The 18,666-nt window shown below is 40.8% G+C and overlaps 1 protein-coding gene across 2 annotated transcripts in view; it reads left to right on the plus strand.

The window, feature by feature from the left end:
* ZFPM2 (zinc finger protein, FOG family member 2) overlaps nt 1-18,666 on the plus strand; it is a 590,333-nt gene that overhangs the window by 75,622 nt on the left and 496,045 nt on the right. For both annotated transcript variants that reach the window (XM_069731765.1, XM_069731766.1), the window contains exon 2: nt 16,160-16,318. In XM_069731765.1, coding sequence (XP_069587866.1) covers nt 16,160-16,318 — 159 coding nt within the window. The remainder of the gene's footprint in view (nt 1-16,159; nt 16,319-18,666) is intronic.

Below are 18,666 nucleotides of genomic sequence, written 5' to 3' on the forward strand. Positions count from 1 at the left end.
AATGGTTTATTCATATATTTGCGTATTTTTACATCAGTCTTTTATACTCAACGCCGCTGTTAATTTCTATATTATAAATAAATCTATATATATAATTGCCTAAGGGTTTTTCCGTCTGTCTGTCTGTCTGTCTGTCTGTCCTGGAAATCCTGCCTCTCTGGTCGAGGCCGCCAGGCCTCGACCAATCAGCGACGAGCACAGTGACGATGATGTCATAAAGGACGTAGAAATCCCGCGTCTGATTGGTCGAGGCCAGGATTGGCCTCGACTAATCAGCGACGGGCACAGCGACGATGATGTCGTAATGGTTGCCATGGCGACGATGATGTCATAAAGGTTGCCTCGACCAATCAGCGACGGGCACAGTCTGCCGCGAATTCTGGAATCATCATTGTCCATATACTACGGGGACATGCATATTCTAGAATACCCGATGCGTTAGAATCGGGCCACAATCTAGTATATATATATATATATATATATATATATATATATATATATATATATATATATATATACATATATATATATATATATATATATATATATGTATATGTATATATATATATATATATATATATATATATATATATATATAGATGTGACCAGGATTGGGAACATAGATGCCGGGATGGTGGGGCATATATATACAGTTGTGCTCAAAAATATACATACCCCAGCAGATTTTTTGCTTTTTTGGCCTTTTTTCAGAGAATACGAATGATAACGCCAAAACTTTTTCTCCACTCATGGTTAGTGGTTGGATTAAGCCATTTATTGTCAAACTGCTGTGTTTCCTCTTTTTAATAGCGTGTATTGCCCCCTCTAACATCAATGACAGCTTGAAGTCTTTGCAGTAGTGGATGAGGTTCTTTTCTCAGATGGTAACGCTGCCCACTCCTCTTGAAGAATGATAGAGGCCCCTATTTATACCAACATCTGTCCTTCAGGCCATCATCCACAGGTCAGGAGGAAGGTCAACTCTCATTGTTGGAGTATTCAATCAATCTGCATGGTTTCTCTGTCAATGTTTGCAGTTCAACAAGCTGCATGGAATTATACAATGGGTAATCAACATATTATCAAACAGTGATTGTTCAATGACCCTGCATCCCTGTCCTCAAAGGATGGCAGCACAACAAACTGTAGGCACTGATATAATAGGTAAATAACAGCTCTTCAACAATTCAACAATCAACATTCAGGCTCATGTGAACAATGGCTTATGTCTCTTGACCTTCTGGAAAATACTTCTGGCATAAACAAGAATTAATGTGGTATTTTCACAAATTGTCAAACTTAGTAATTCCGGGTATTCATTAGATAAAAGCACATGGGCCTTTTTAAAGCTGACTGCAGGTGAGTATATATACACTGCTCAAAAAAAATAAAAGGAACACTTAAACTACAGAATATAACTCCAAGTAAATCAAACTTTTGTGAAATCAAACATTCCACTTAGGAAACAACACTGAATGACAATCAATTTGACATGCTGTTGTTGAAATGGAATAGACAACAGATGGAAATTATTGGCAATTATTAAGACACCCTCAATAAAGGAGTGGTTCTGCAGGTGGGGACCACAGACCAATGCTTTCTTTCTGGCTGATGTTTTGGTCACTTTTGAATGTTGGTTGTGCTTTCACCCTTGTGGTAGCATGAGACGGACTCTGCAACCCACACAAGTGGCTCAGGTAGTGTAGCTCATCTAGGATGGCACATCAATGTGAGCTGTAGCAAGAAGGTTTGTTGTGTCTGTCAGCGTAGTGCCCAGAGGCTGGGGGTGCTACCAGGAGACAGGCCAGTACACCAGGAGACGTGGAGGGGGCTGTAGGAGGGCAACAACCAAGCAGCAGGACCGCTACCTCCACCTATGTGCAAGGAGGAACAAGAGGAGCACTGCCAGAGCCCTGCAAAATGACCTCTAGCAAGTCACAAATGTGCATGTGTCTGCACAAACAGTTAGAAACCGGCTCCATGAGGATGGTCTGAGTGCCCGATGTCCACAGATGGGGGTTGTGCTCACAGCCCAACACCGTGCAAGACGCTTGACATTTGCCACAGAACACCAGGATTGGCAAATTCACCACTGGCACCCTGTGCTCTTCAAAGATGAAAGCAGGTTCACACTGAGCACATGTGACAGACGTGACAGAGTCTGGAGATGCCGTGGAGAGTGATCTGCTGCCTGCAACATCCTTCAGCATGACCGGTTTGGCAGTGGGTCAGTAATGGTGTGGGGTGGCATTTCTTTGGAGGGCCGCACAGCCCTCCATGTGCTTGCCAGAGGTAGCCTGACTGTCATTAGGTACCGAGATGAGATTCTCAGACCCCTTGTGAGACCATATGCTGGTGCAATTGGTCCTGGGTTCCTCCTAATGCAGGACAATGCCAGACCTCATGTGGCTGGAGTGTGTCAGCAGTTCCTGCAAGATAAAGGCATTGAAGCTATGGACTGGCCAGTCCATTCCCCAGACCTGAATCCGATTGAGCACATCTGGGACATCATGTCTTGCTCCATCCACCAACGTAACGTTGCACCACAGACTGTCCAGGAGTTGGCACATGCTTTAGTCCAGGTCTGAGAGGAGATCCCTCAGGAGACCATCCACTGCCTCATCAGGAGCATGCTCAGGCATTGTACAGTAGGGAGATCATACAGGCATGTTGGGGCCACACACAATACTGAGCATCTTTTCCTTGTCATGAGGCATTTCCATTGAAGTTGGATCAGCCTGTAATTTGATCTTCCACTTTGATTTTGAGCATCATTCCAAATCCAGACCTCCATGGGATATTCATTTTGATTTACATTGATAATTGTTATGTTTTGTTGTTCTGAACACATTCCACTATGCAATGAATAAAAATTTGCAACTGGAATATTTAATTCAGAGATATCTAGGATGTGGTATTTTAGTGTTCCCTTTATCTTTTTGGGCAGTCTGTATACCAGGATGGAGTATATACTGTATATATTTACCAGGATGTAGCCAGGATGAAGGACATATATACCATGAAGACGGGGCATATATATCAGGATGGAGCTAGGATTCTGGACATATATTGTATGATAGAAGATCCACTGGGTACATATATAGCCACGCATGACCTGTATACATTAAATATTAGGAGGTCTTTAACTATCATCATCATGATCAGAAAGATCGTAATGATCAATAGAAACATTATCAATAATGACTGATGTCTTTTTATCCATGCTGCACTCTGTCATCCACCTTCCTGTATCCAAAGTAAAAATTGTGGTCTTTATCCTACTTGAACATTTTTCATAACTTTGAGTTCCTAACGCATGCACATATACAAATAGCATGGGACATATTACATAACGGCTGGTGTTTTTATAGATGCTGATTTATTATGCGTGCACAGCCTTCTATCAGCTAATGCTAAAAAATCAGAGCTTCTCACATCACCACATGTAAACCAATGCCGGCATCATTCACAGCGCAATTCTAAAGTTCTCTACAAGTGGTGAGAAATGAAGACTGAGGATTTCTGTGATGTTATGGGTAAAAACCATAATTTTCGTTTGTACATTCTGCTTTTAATGTCACTATACTGAATATAGCTGTGTCTACTTCATATGACATGACACAGCAGAATTATAAATTACAATGGTGGTGATTTATCAATAATGACACACCACACAAAACGCATCCCAGTTGATCCTCACCTTGCTGCTTGCGACAAATAAATCAACAGGGTGTGCGGCCTCTTGATGATTCAAGATGTCTTTTTTTATGAAACCAAGCAACATACACACTGACAAACACATTACATACACACACACATTTCGCACACAAACATCACACACACACATTATGCAAATACATTACACATACTCTTTAGGCCGGCGTCACACTAGCAAGTTTTACGGACGTATGAGCGCAGAAAATACGTCCAGAAAATACGCATTGCGCACGGCCCAATGATTCTCTATGGGGCAGCTCCTATCTGCCGTATATTACGCATCTGTAATATACGGTATGTACGGGCGTAGAAAATCGCAGCATGCTGCGTTTGTCAGCGTATTGCGCAAAAAATACGCCAATGAAAGTCTATGGCGGCGAGAAAATTACAGATGACACATGGATAAATTTGTGCGTAAAAAACGCATCCTCGCATTGAATACGGAACAGTGTTTTGGGACAATTACTGCGTATTACAGCTGTAAAAAACGGACAGTATTTACGCCTAGTGTGACGCCGGCCTTACACACAAACATCCTATACACAGACTTATTACACATACACTATACACATTACACATACACATTACCATTACACACAATTACACATTACACAGAAACACCACAAACACATTACACATAAGGTATTGCACACACATATTACACACATTACACACTACACATACTCATAACACTCATATTACATACAATACACATATATTATGCACACATTCTTCACACAGATACATTATTCACACACCTATTACACACACATTACCCACATGCAATACACACACTTATTACACAAAAATTACACACACACTATACACACACATTACACACATTACCATTAAACACAATCACAGATTACACACAAATGCCACAAGCACATTGTACATATTGCACACACAGACACATTCCACACACAACTACACACACATATATTACACACACACACATTAAACACATAACACAGACACGACCTACATAAACACATAACACTCATATTGCATACAATACACATACATCACACACACATACATTGCACACTTATTACACGCATATTACACACATACACAAAGATTGGAGGAACATTTTTGCCATAAGTCACACCACAACTTATGATGAATGTATTGGGCGCGGTTTGCACTGTCCCACCCTACCCCAGCTGTAGTCACTTTGGGGGAGCTACCAAAAACTGGCATATAAAAGCCAAAAGTCCAAAATTTGTCACATTTGAAGGTGTTTGACCCCAGTATTTTGACGAAAACGCCTTCATGAAACGGCAGCATAGCCTAAAAGGAATATTTCCTGAAGTGGTTTCTACTTGAAGACTTGTTGTTTTTTAATTCCCCGAAACAGGTCATGAGTGAACAAAGCCTAAATGGCATCTGACCAGTATGTAGAAGATTTCCTTACTAGCAGCTGCATTGCCTGGTTCCCATTTAGATGGATGGCCGCCCATGTAATGCAAGGATAGTCAAGTCCTCTGCAGATTACAGCATGGCTCAACATCTTGTCTGATAGGGTGTATAGGCAATGGTGGTCCTTGTGTGACAACCCTTAAGGTAATTAATCTATAGTATATTTTGCCAGCTAATTTACTGTTAGTCATATTATCATTATTTATTTTAAATAATTAATATCAGTGAACCTGCATTATCTCATCTCCACTATTCCAGACGTATTCCTCAAAGTTGACTCTTAGATGTGTATGTGAAATATGTAAAAATGGCCAACGGCAGCAGAATTCCCTGGACCTTAAGATAAATTAGGCTTTAATTACCCATTTTACATGCATGACAACATTTCGGGCTCTGAGTTACCATCTGTTCAAATCCCTTGTTTATTTCTGTTGATCTCTTTTAGTAGTGACTGACCCAGTTCAAAATGTGAAATTTCAGCCTGGAATCCTAACGATGTATTGTACGAATATAGACAATGTGTGTGCAATTTCCAAAATTCTGACAAAGACTGAATTCCATACGACATTCTTTTTAACTCATGCGGAGTGCTGTGTGTGTGTGTATATATATATATACATATATATATGTATATATATATATATACACACACAAAAGTATTGGGACATTTGCACATTACACCTATAGGAAATTTTATGACATGCCATTCTACCATTCTATATCCATAGGCATTAATATGGAGTTGCCCCCCCCCCCCTCCTTCTGCAGTTATAACAACTTTTGCTCTTCTGGAAGAACCTTCTACAAGATTTCAGAAGTGTCTGTAGGAAATTTGCCCATTCATCCAGAAAAGCATTTATGAAGTCAGACCCTGATGTTGGGGAGAGTTTGGACTCACAATCTCCGATCTTATTCATCCCATAAGGTGTTGGATGGGATTGAGGTCAAGGCTCTGTCATGTTCTTTCACACCAAACACCCCTAACCATACCTTTGTGCAAAGGGCACAGTCATGGCGAACAGTAAAGGGCCTTCCCAAAACTGTTCTCACAAAATTGGAAATATGCAATTGTCCAAAATGTCTTGTATGCTGAAACTTTAGGTTTTTAATTCCTTGGAACTAAGGGTCTGAGGCCGAACCCTGAAAATCAACCCTCATAGTTTCACTCTTAGTTCTTTGACAGCTATTTGGCTTTAATGGCAGCTGGTGTCTGGACAGCCGGGAATTAAAAATGCTTAAAGGGAACCTACTGTATCACCAGGTTTTCCCAAAATAAACTAAGGTCGCCATCTTTAATGCCTGTTTTACAACAGTCTAGCAACCTGTATATAAGTCCCCAATCCTCTCAACATATCCCTAAAATTACCTTTCATAAATCCCCCATAAGGCGCGGTCTTGTCCAATGGTCATTGCTGTTCTTGCTTGGTGTCTTCTCTATCCCCACAACCATCATCTTCCTGCCCTGCTTCATGTGGATGACGCATCATACGTCATCCACACAATGCCCCCAATTTTGCTCCTGTTCAGGTGTACTTTGCTCATCCCTACTGGGGGCAGAGCAAAGTGTTGTAATGGACATGCGCCGGGAAAGGTCAAAGAGCATTGATGTCCCCGAAGTAAAGCCGGCATGTGCCCATTAAACTACTTTGATTTACATCCAGCAGGATATACAATAGTACTATGTGCATTAAAACACCAGTTGATAATGTCTACCATTTACAGCGCTGCCCCTGTCCTCTTCTGCACTATGTGACCACATTTATTCTAAAGAAGAAAATGTCCAGCTTCACCGAATCCGTGAAAAAAAAGGTTTCTTTATTCACAAACTTGTAACATAGAGAATACAAACTTCAGCATAAATCATATGGATGTGAATCTCAACGCGTTTCTGGAGACTGAGCTCCCTTAATTACTCAATTACTTGATTAAGGGAGCTCAGTCTCCAGAAAGGCTTTGAGATTCACACCCATATGGTTTGTGCTGAAATTTGTATCCTCAATGTTACAAGTTTGTGAATAAAGAAACCTTTTTTTTCACGGATTCGGAGAAGCTGGACATTTTCTTCTTTTGGATTCTACACGCCTGGACACAGCGGGTCCGTGCTCCCGAAGTTCAGCTTATGCATCACGGGTGAGCTGGTTTATATTTATTGACCGCATTTATTGCCAGCTCATACAGAAGAATGTTAGCTGCTTTCTTAATATAAGTTTTTATAGCTTTGTTCTGAGTCTCATTTACTTACCTTGAGAAAGTGACTTATGGCCCACGCCGAAGATGCTGTGTGACCTGCCTGGTCACAACTGCAATCATAGGAGCGCTGGAAACGGCAGATGACAGCAATAGGTAAGTATTTTAATGCATACAATGAACATAAATTACTGACAGCTAATGAATGGGAAAATAAGAAAACTCTGGAGTGGTACTTACTAAATTTATATTAGCTCATTAGGGGTCCAACAACAGCCACTCATCCCCCGATTAGCTGTTTTCATTGGTAACTGCTCTATTCACTATGTAGTGGAAGTTTTTGAGAACTGCAGCTCAGCCCCTATTTATTTCAATAAGTTTAATGTAGATATATTACATTTATTGTAGACCAAATGCCACCCACATATATTATATATATCACATTCAATTTGCCTACCAGTCTAACATAACCAATTTCGCAGCTCAAATTACCATCCCCCAAATCCTGAAACTGTGTATTTAGCTGAAGGCTCATTTTGTGATTATACAATAATATGTACGGCCCCAATTGTACGCTGTGATGTTGCACAAACAAATACGGAAACTGGTGTGAATTTCAAGAATCAGCTGCTACAATAATGACAAAATTCATCTTTTAACTCGGTGGTACATTTCTTGGCAAAAGAGACCTCCAGGTTTCCAGTTCAATCCCTGTGATTCTGTATTGCAAAAATTGAGACGAGAGACTCAGCAAGTGTGTGATCTTATTAGAGCCGTTGGCAGGATACCCTGTAATCCTTACAAAATAAAGCCTCGTCTACTCAATGTGGAAGGAGAAACCCACCATGATGTTTAAATACACGAACCTACTAAGCACTTAGCAGCCGGCACAATGACATTCATCCTACCGACTCTTTGTATTGACATTGCCGAGTCTGGATCTGCAACAGAGCTTATTAGCCCCTATGTTCCTTTTCTTTTTTTCCCCTTGTTTTAATATAGATCTCGTTTTGCAATTTATGATGCTCTTAGCAATTACAGGGGGCATGCGTTCAGAAGAGAAAATCGATCTCCAGTGTGTAAATGGAATATTTCAAGTCAGGGCTTTTATCTGACTCGTATAAATGTCGTTTCCTGTATTGATTCAGTAGCTGAAAGAAGGGTTGTATCTACTTAATAAAACAGAACAAGCAAATTCCCTGTTGGGCACTTGAAGCAGGAGGCCCTGCGTGTTCTACATAAATGGCGGGATGTTGCTAGAAAGACGTGTATTACAGCGGTTGGCTAAGAGTGAAAATTATCAGAGAAGACAATTTATTTTGTTTGACAGAAAAGGCACCCAATCCCCTTTTGTCAACTCTGTCCCAAAAGTTTTTCAGATTTTTTTTTTAATTATTTACATACTTACCACCTATCTCTCCTTATCAGTCCTTAGCATGAATCTTTAACGGGGTCTCCAGAACTCGGAGGATGTGGCTTAAATGAAGCTCTGATCCACATTTTCAACCTTCATTCCATTCATTGTGATTGGGACTGCCAGTGAAAAGGAACAGTGCTGTACTTGGCTTTCTTAACAATTCTATTGACAACGGGTAGAGTTGAGTCCAAGAATCTGCATCTCTGCTCCATTCAAGGTGAGCATTACAAAGCTCCATTTTAAGGGGTTCTGGAGCCACTGTTGGAGGGTCCAAGTGTTCGGACCCTCAGCAGTCTCTAAGTTATCCTGTATCCTAGTGATATTAAATATCTTGGATTTTAGGATAGTTCCCTTCATGGTATTATTTGTAATACATATACATTACCCTCCATCACCATCCTGTTCTCACCTATTATACAGCTCTCAATGTGGGATGATTGGCCACCCTATCACCTATACCATAGAAAGGTCTCCCTCCCCTTGCAGCTCCTCTCCCAGTTTAAATGTCATACATATACACTCCCTGACAGAAGTTATGTCGCTTATCCATGTTATGTAAATAAAAGCTTATAACCCGATGTTAAATTCATCCATTGGTTGTACAAATTATTCTTTTGAACGCTGAAACCCTTCAAAATGTGGTTTAGGTTAAGAAAATAAATTGGCATCAATGCAGAAATATTGATCAGTTAATGGACACAGAATGGTCAGATTTTGGCAAGACAAAAGTTTTGTCGCCCACAGAAAGTAATGTGATATTCAAACAAATTATTAACTTAAAATACAAATATATGTTGCATAACATTGGTGAATGAAGTTGTGGTGCTATTAGAGCCATATTTAATATTGTGTGTGACTTCCATAAGCTGGAAGGACTGCATCCATGCGGAGCAGCGACATAACTTCTGTCAGTGAGTGTATACAGAATATATATATATATGTATACATCTATTAGATAGTATTTAGGAATATTTACTAATAGATGAACAGTTACTTCTATAAGGTAAAGACTTTGTGTATTAGTATTATGCAAGAACCAAATAGGCAACGCAGAACTAAAGAGGTTTAGGCACACAATTGATCCACAACTTCATTCTGAAAGCCACTGTTCTTTTGGACCCGAGAATTCCACCATTGTGATCTTCATTCACATATCCATGATTATGATTTTTGCCTTGACTTTCCCTATAAAAGACTACTTTCAATTATCCTATTAGGGATATTATAGTTAAAAGAGAGGGTGCCTTATATGGAGGAAGTGGGTTAATTGAAATAACAGAAAAAAGATTGTTCATCACTCTACTTATCCGTATAAATAGTTATCAGTTTATTATAGCCCAAATAACATGTACACAACTAATCACTTCAGGAAAACTTTATATCAACTTGGGTACCAGCTTAAAGGGGTTCTCCAGGCTTGGGGTATAAGTCTGCAGTGACTCAATGTGACTGCAGACTTGTGATTCCTCACAGTGCGCAGAGTGCATGCTGTCAGGATTTTCCTGTGCCGGTGCCAGGGGCAGGCTGATGCGTGACCGCAAGTATGTGATTTGCATACATGTCATCATATGCCAACTAGATGAGCGTGGCCTCTCTCAATACAAGTGATGAGTAACTGCAGACTTGTGACCCAAGTCTGGATATCCTCGTTAAAGTATTTTTGGTTTAGGTCCTAATAGTGCCCATTAAAGCATTGTCCGGTGAAATCAAGTAATCACCTATCACTAGGATGGGTGATAACTTGTTGGTAGTTGGTGGTTTGACCACTGAGAACCAACAAAGCATGGCACTTTTATCGTTTGAATGGAAAGGCAGTGGTCATACTCCCTCTTTGCTCTGTTCATTCCCTTTGAGACTCCTGATCGCTGTGCTCAGCTTTTTATAGTACCCCAATAAAGGAAGAAAGAAGCAGTGGTCAACTTGCTGCTTTTTAATAGAAATAGAAGTTTCCTGTTGGGAGTAAAAATTCCCTGATCTGACGATCCATGTATGTCCAAGCACTCAGACCCCAACCGATCAGAAAGCTATCACCTAACCTATCCTGCTGGTAATTTGCTTAATCCTACAGACAACCCATATAAGACTCGGGAGAGTGAAGATCACAAGTATCTTAAATGGTGTGCCTACAACCCACCTGAGAAAATTATTTGAAGGGTCTACCGTCATTTGTGCATAAATCTCGCATGTATGTTCCCTTTAGGTTAGATCCTAGTTTATACTCTTATTATTGTGCGGATGGCAGTATGATTTTTTTTGAACTTTTTTCTTACACAAAAAATTCCTAGTACCAAGAAATGGACGAAAAAACGTCCGTAAATTTTTATGTCTCCAGCTGATCCTTTTGCTGACCCTGTATTGTGGTGGTAGGGTGATTTGCTGTATTTTTATTCTCTTCTGTTTATAGATTTTTCTTATTATTTATAAACTTTGATTTTTTTTACATTTTGTCATATGTGAACACATTTGGACTATATATGCAGCTATTTACTTAGATCTAGTGTTGATCGAGTATGGTCACTACTCGGGTTTCTATGAGCATGCTCTGGTGGTCTCCGAGTATTTCGGCGTGCGCAGAGATTTACGTAGTTTATGTCGACTCAGCTGCACGATTTGCGGCTGCTAGACAGCTTGAATACATATGGGGGTTGCTTAACAAACAGGAAATCCCCACATGTATTCAAGCTATCTAGCAGCCGCAAATCATGCAGCTGCGTTGGCATAAACTAAATCTCTGCGCACGCCGAAATACTCGGAGACCACCAGAGCATGGTCAGAGAAACCCGAGTAATGAGCATACTCGCTCATCACTACTTAGAACTAAAAAAAGAAAAATGCCGTTGTCTTAGTATTTTATTTTTTTACTCTTAAAACAAAGGTGGCTTTTCCCATAAAATGTCATCCGTATTTTGGCCAACTTAAAAAAAGAAGGCCAAAAAGTCATAATAAAAGCTTCTTCTATCATAATAGCAGAAGATAAAAAAGTTAAGAGCGTACATGAAAATGAAAGCAGAAAGGTCTTTGAAAAATTTATACACCAGTAGAATTAATACTGTCACACAGCAACGTGTCAAAAGACCCAGCCGAGAAGAATATTAATCCATTTAGAAAAAAATCAAAGGTTTTCTTCTTTGAGTGTAAAGAAACAATTTGAATAATTTTTGACCCTTCCTGCAAAAGTCGGTGGGTCAAATTGAACCTACTATTAAAATTCTGTAATATCTTCTTTTCGTTAGCATTTCAAAACGCAATTTAAATATTCACAGAAGCTCTTTTTAATAAACTTAACAATTTAAATATTCAGCGCGTTCCCTTTTTTTAATAAACTTAACAAAATTCAGGTAATTTTCTTCAACTTTCTTGATTGAAGGAAGGCAAGAGGTGCAGATATAAAATAGATGTACAGCTACAAGCAAAAGAAATCAATTATATATAAGAAATAACATAACACATGGAAAGAAATTAATCAAAAAATTTTCTAGTCTATGATTCTCTACTCTGCTACCTGGAGGCTAGGAATGTAAATGAAAAAAGCAACATCCTCCCGTAGATAAGAGAAAAATTAATAAAAATGTTTCCATCCTACAAGATCCCCTGATGCAACTCGTGTTAAAAAGTGAGTGTCTGCAGGAGGAACTTTACTAATTTTAAATAGATTTTTAGAAGCTGGAGAAATGGGACTTTTATTCTCGCTGTTAAGCTCAATTACATAAGGCTTATGCGGTCTTGCGATGTCCACAGAACGAACATACCTTCATTAAAGAGCTCTGTGGGATGTGCGTGAGCTATGCTTGTGCGCTCCTGCCGTGAGGAACTGTTCAACATGTCTTTAGGTTTTCTTCAACCTAATGTCCCCATAGAGGCGCCCGATTGAAGCTTAAGGACATCGAAATCAGTTTGTACAGATAAAATGATGAAAGCACAGAATATAATATACTGTGTATCTGCTCTCATAAAATATTGTAAAATAATTTTGGTCCCGATTCATCAATACTGGCGTTTTGGATGCCCATCTTGATGCAGTGGGGTAAGATGTGTCAAATTCATTAAGAGGTGGGCACATCTTAAAAAATTTGGCCTATCTTTCAGCTGAATTTGTAAAAGGGGACAGAAATATGTTTTGGTCGAAATTTGAGTCAGTTTTTTGTGTAAATTATGACCAAATCGTCCACTAAGTTGTCCCCTACTTGAGCTTTACGCCGGGAAGCTGCTGGATGCATTGCGGTCGTTGTTTACAATAAATTTGGGTTGAGTAAATTGCCACTAATTACAATAACAAATCAAACATATTGCTATTGGCTCTACTTTAAATGGGCAAGTGATGCAACTATAAAAGAGCTGTCCACTTTTCAGCTGGAGTTTGTTTTCAAAATAATTTTTTAAAGTAAAGCTAAAAAATAAACTGCTTTACCTACCCTGTCCCAATGTCCTGGGCTGAGTGTCTGCAATGCTGACGTCACATCAATAGCTCTCTAGCCAATGACTGAGCTTAGCGGCTATACACGAGTTGACTAGTTAGAAGAAGCAAGACCGGCACACTGTCCTTTTTATAAGAATTGTGGGCTTGAGGAAGGGACTCGAAGTCCAGACTTATTGAGGTAGGAACCTCCAGCACTGCAAAAGAAAATGAGACTGTTGGTTTTGCTGCAGTGTAAATTTATTTTGATCCAGCAAAAAGTCAAATATGGTCAACATTTCGAGAAGGAGCTGTCTTTGTCAAGGACATCTATTGCGGGTGCATGTAGGCAGAAATCTAGTAGATCTATAACCTAAATCATAATATCTATTTCCTGTCAAGGAGAACCTGTGTGGAGCAGGAGTCGGGAGTCAGGGAATGCAATAACAGGGTGTAAGCCGCCACAGCTAAAACAAAGCTTGCCAAAGATTCCCAACTCCTGCTCCACATAGGTCATCCTTGATATCAAAGAGATCTTATGATTTACTTTATTGATCTACCAAATTTCTGCCTACCTGCACCCGCAACAGATGTCCTTGACAAAGACTGTTTCCAGTCGAAACGTTAGGCCATATCCGTTTTTGACTCTTTGCCGGATCAAAATAAATTTACACTTCGGCAAGACCCACAGTCTCACTTTCTTTTATGGTACTGAGGTCCCTACCACTATAGCCGAATTGACGGCATGAATTTATATTTTGGCTCCATCGCTGTTGACATGATGTGAGCACTACAGACAATCACAGACACTGGGAGCAGCGACCGAGAATCAGATACTTAACCCTGGACATGGGAAATGGATGAGTAAATCACAGAGTCTTTTTTTTTTAAACAAACTACAGACAGGAACAAGGGTTTTCTAAAACTGCAAAAGTCCTGTAAGAAGGGTACTTTGCACGTGATGTAAACAGTGTGGCAAAGCATTGGTGTTCTGCTTCATACAGTGAGTATATACAGCTGATAACAGCTGATCGGTGGAGATCCAACACCTGGCACCCCTAAATGATTTTGATAACTGATTGGTCAGCAATATCAAGGTAGTGGACAACCACTTTAACTAAATTCATGGAAAGGTTAGAACTGTAACACCTGTACATTAGGTCACATTTCTTAGAGCGCTCACTTGACAGATCTCTAAAGCAGCAGCGGTATCTACAAACCAGTGCAGCATAGTCGCCAGGCTGTGATTGGAGCCTCATACACATAAGTTGTTGTTAGATCCTGCTTTCATCATTGGGATCTGCCAATTTTCTAATGTTTATGCCCAATGCTAATAATTTCCCAAGTCATAATTCTATGTGAAAGAAGCCCAATTTTTTTTTTATTTTGCCCACCAACGTCTACCAATCTTGATCAGGCCCTATCCATATTGCCGGTTTCGGGATATTCAGTATTTTTTAAGTCTACTAGTTATTTGTAAATCGTTCTAGGATGTCAGAACCCAATGAGACTTAGGACAATACTGAGATTTTTCATAAGAAGGAAGTTCCGTTCCCTTCCTATAATGCAGCCGTTTGTTCCCGTCTGTGATCGTAGTACATAATGCAGAACACCGGTCGGTGACATCTCATTATTGTATGTAAAATGAAATGTCTGCTGCAGTCATAACATCAAAGTGGTTTGGGATATAGCGTCCTAGCGGTTGAGGATACGTGAAGTATCTCCTGCGGCTTCGACTAAAATAAAGCTTTAATATTTTTATCCAAGTAGGGATTCTGTCTTTAAGTAAGCTATTATATAAATGAAAACACGATTTGATGTTACGATAAAGCAGAGTTAAAGAATCTTTGTGTTTTCATAAATTTGCTTTAATGGCTTTAGATCACATTTATACATTTTAAAGGTTTTTTTCCAAACTTTTTTTTTTATTGCACAAATATTTCTAAAATGAAAACTGAAGCAATTTAGCAAACAGTCGAAATTAAAAATCTATTGTTTAGTGTTTACAGAATGGGGCATCTCCGTGGTAACAGAACACAAGCAAACTTTTTGCAATTAGCATGAACTTGCATCTTGTCTTGCTTCCTAATATTGCAGCCAGTTAGTCTATCAATATTTGGCTTTGACCTGGTGTAGATTTTGGTTTGTGGCGTATGGGTTTGCAAATGACCGTATTTTCGGTCCAAGTGCAATCCGACAAAGCATCGGATAGCAGTCTGACCAATATCATTTTTGGGGGGATGTCCGTTATTTTTTCTCAGACCAAGATGGTCCTGGGAAAAAATTTCAGTGTGCCCGAGTTTGATCCAGTATTCGGATCACACTCCCCCATGCCAGTCAATGAGTCCGTGGAAAAGATCGGACTGCATTCGGATCACATCTGACTTTCACAGACTGACAGAATGGAGAGAAGATGGAGAAACTCTTTTTTTCTATTTTTTCCTCATCTAAAAAAATCGGCTCACACTGTGATCACACTCCGATGAAACTCTGATCAGAGTGTAATTAACATATTCGGACCTATTTTCTCACTTGAAAGAATATATGCTGGTGTGACTCAAGCCTTAGGCCGGGGTCAAGCATCAATACCCGGCACTGCCGCCGGCACTCAGGTCCAGAGTGTACAGCTGTATCTATTTCTATGCAGCTGAACGCTCCGGTCCCGAGTGCCGGGGGCAGTACCGGGTATTGATGTGAGAGACTCATGTGAGTTTCTCGCATTGAACTTGCAAGTGTGACCCCGGCCTTAGATGGATTCTAAACTGCTATACAAGTTAGAAGTGTAAAAAAAAAAAAACTATATTCCTGATCTGGCACCACTTTGTCCCACTCTGTACTGTGTCACCCAATATCAACATCCAACGGGATGTGTCACATGACCACTGCAGCCAGTCAGTGGGCCGCTGATTGGCTGCAGCCTTCAGATTCCGTCCAAACAGGAAGAAACAAAAGGTATCAGATTAATATAAATGTATCAATACAAAATAGTGATTCCTTAATGTGTAATTTGTTTGTATCTGAAGGGCCTCTGGAAGATGCTATTGAAGATGAGGATGAGGATTGTGTGTCGGAGGAAAATGATATTATTACTAAGGAAGATTTTCCACTGGAAGAAAGCTTCACAACAGAGTTTGAGCCGGAAAATATGACCTGTGAAGATGTGGAATATTTCTGTAACAAAGGTATTGTACATCCCAAGTAACAGATGTAATGTTGAGCTCCTTCTAAGAGTCTTTGTGCTTGTTGCGGTTTTGTCCTGTTTTTTGTTGCTTTTTGTCTGTGCAGATTTTGTCACAAAACCTGAAAGATTTTTTAGAGCCAGAAAAGTGCATGAGATTTCTGAAGTCTCATGCACATGTTGCTTATTTTTTACTTGCTGATTTAAATCTAATGCATAGGAAATAAAATACATTAAAAAGTGTCAAAAATGCATTAAAAATGCGTAAAAATTGAATTAATTATAGTATTTTTTTCCTGCCAAAACATTAGTATTTGCAATAGACCTCAAAAGGATATACGGTATATGCCTAGATTTGTGACTCTTCCAAAAATTCATAAATCATTCATACTTTACATTAGTATTTGCAGCAGATTTTTCTGCTCCAAATACTCAACATGTGCACATTGCCATATACAATTGGGCAAATTTATCAACACTGTCTAATTTTTCGACAGTGCAAATTATAACGCTCGCGCCCTGACTAAGTGGCACGAGTGAGGATTGTGGCCCCACTGTGCCTCAAACCAAACTACCCTGGAGGGGCGTGACTAAGCAGCTACCTTGGAGTTCACAGGAGCCTCTAGTGGTGAGTTCAGGCTTGTGCGGCAGGTAGCTACCAGGTACCACTCCAGGGCGGTGTCTGGTCGAAGCAGCTGATCCCACTGGGGAACAAAAGTCTATTGACAGGTGTGAGCTAGTATAGATGGGCACGGCTGGTATTCTGTTGGTCACTGCTGGTACTCTGACAGGCAGGCACAGCTGGCACTCTGGCAGGCAGGTGGGCATAGCTGGCCCTCTGGCAAGCAGGTGGGCAAGGCTGGCACTCTGGCAGGCAGGCACAGTTGGCACTCTGGCAGGCAGGCGGGCACGGCTGGCACTTTGGCAGGCAGGCATGAGTAGGATAAGGGAGCAGGTAGGGACCAGTACAGACTGGGGGGACAGGAACTGTAAGGATCCAGTTCAGACTAGAAGGACAGACAAGGACACACAGGGCGCAGAGCGGGAGCAAAGCAAAGCCGCAGGATGCGGAGAGCAGGGCAGTGCCAAGCCACAGGTTGCGGTGAGCAGAGCAGAACAAAGCTGCAGGTTGTGGTGAGCAGAGCAGAACAGAGCAGAGCTGCTGGCTGCGGTGAGTAGAGCGGAACAGAGCAGAGCCGCAGGTTGCAGCGGGCAGAGCAGATAAAAGCAGAGCCACAGGTTGTGGCGAGCAGAGGGTTTGGACACAAGGATACGCACAGCTGAGTGGGAAAGGCAACAGACAAGGATTTAAACAGGTACAGATATAGACCAGAATTCAGACAGGGACAGACACGGAAACAAGTACAGGACAAGGATTCAGGCCTGGGTACTCAGCCCCCAGGGTGGCAGAAAGAGACACAAGAATACAGATACTGGCCAAGGTAGGCAGCCCCTGGGAGGCGGAGACAAGAGAAATAGCAGGACAGGACCTGGCAACTCAGTAGCCAAACACAGACTGAAAGAGTGTGTTGCGCAGGCATCCCCTTATGGGTGGGGATGTCTTAAGTACCAGATGCTTCTTGGCAATTCGCTGGAAACACCTTAGATTGTCTCTATAAGAATCAGGAAGTGCCGGGGCCGCCGACCTAAGCATACAGCCAGGAATTATGCAGCAAGCAAGCACATGAGGCCCACAGCAAGGAGTCGGCAGAGGACAGAACTCACAGCAAGGACAGAACTCACAGCATGGCCCAGAGTGGTGAGTAAGAGGGAAGATGGGAAGTCATGCAGTGATGCTGGCAGGGATGTTACACAAATATAGGCAAACAGTCTTAAAATGTACCAGATTTATCATAGTGGTTCCACCTGTTTGCTAAATTTGTTGCTTCTAAAGATTGTCTAGTCTAAAGCCCCAGTCGAGTCAGCCGCATCAACCGATATGAGACTGCTGGCCCTGTTTTCCTCCATGAGGTATGCCACCACCAGAGGAGTTCTTCTATAGGGAATATAGGAGCTCAGCTGACCTGAGCGTTCTTGTGTATGGTAGAGGTGGGAGAGATGAATGCTGGCCAAAGGATCGGCCCAACCTTCAGCTGATACAAATCTATTGTTCGTCCGAGACACCTAGTCATTCCCATTTGGGAGTGATACAGGGTGACCAGAAAAAGCACAACACTAACAAAAATCTAGAAAATTAATTGAACAAACTTTACTATATTAATAGTAACATACAGAAAATATTTTTAATAAAAAGATGCCTCAAATATGAGGGACACATATGGCTAGAGACCCTATTACACATCAGTAGCCAGGGCAGTGATGATGTAAAAAGAATTGCTACAGTTCATCCTA

Source organism: Ranitomeya imitator, chromosome 6, assembly GCF_032444005.1.
Source record: "Ranitomeya imitator isolate aRanImi1 chromosome 6, aRanImi1.pri, whole genome shotgun sequence".
Classification (NCBI taxonomy): Eukaryota; Metazoa; Chordata; class Amphibia; order Anura; family Dendrobatidae; genus Ranitomeya; species Ranitomeya imitator.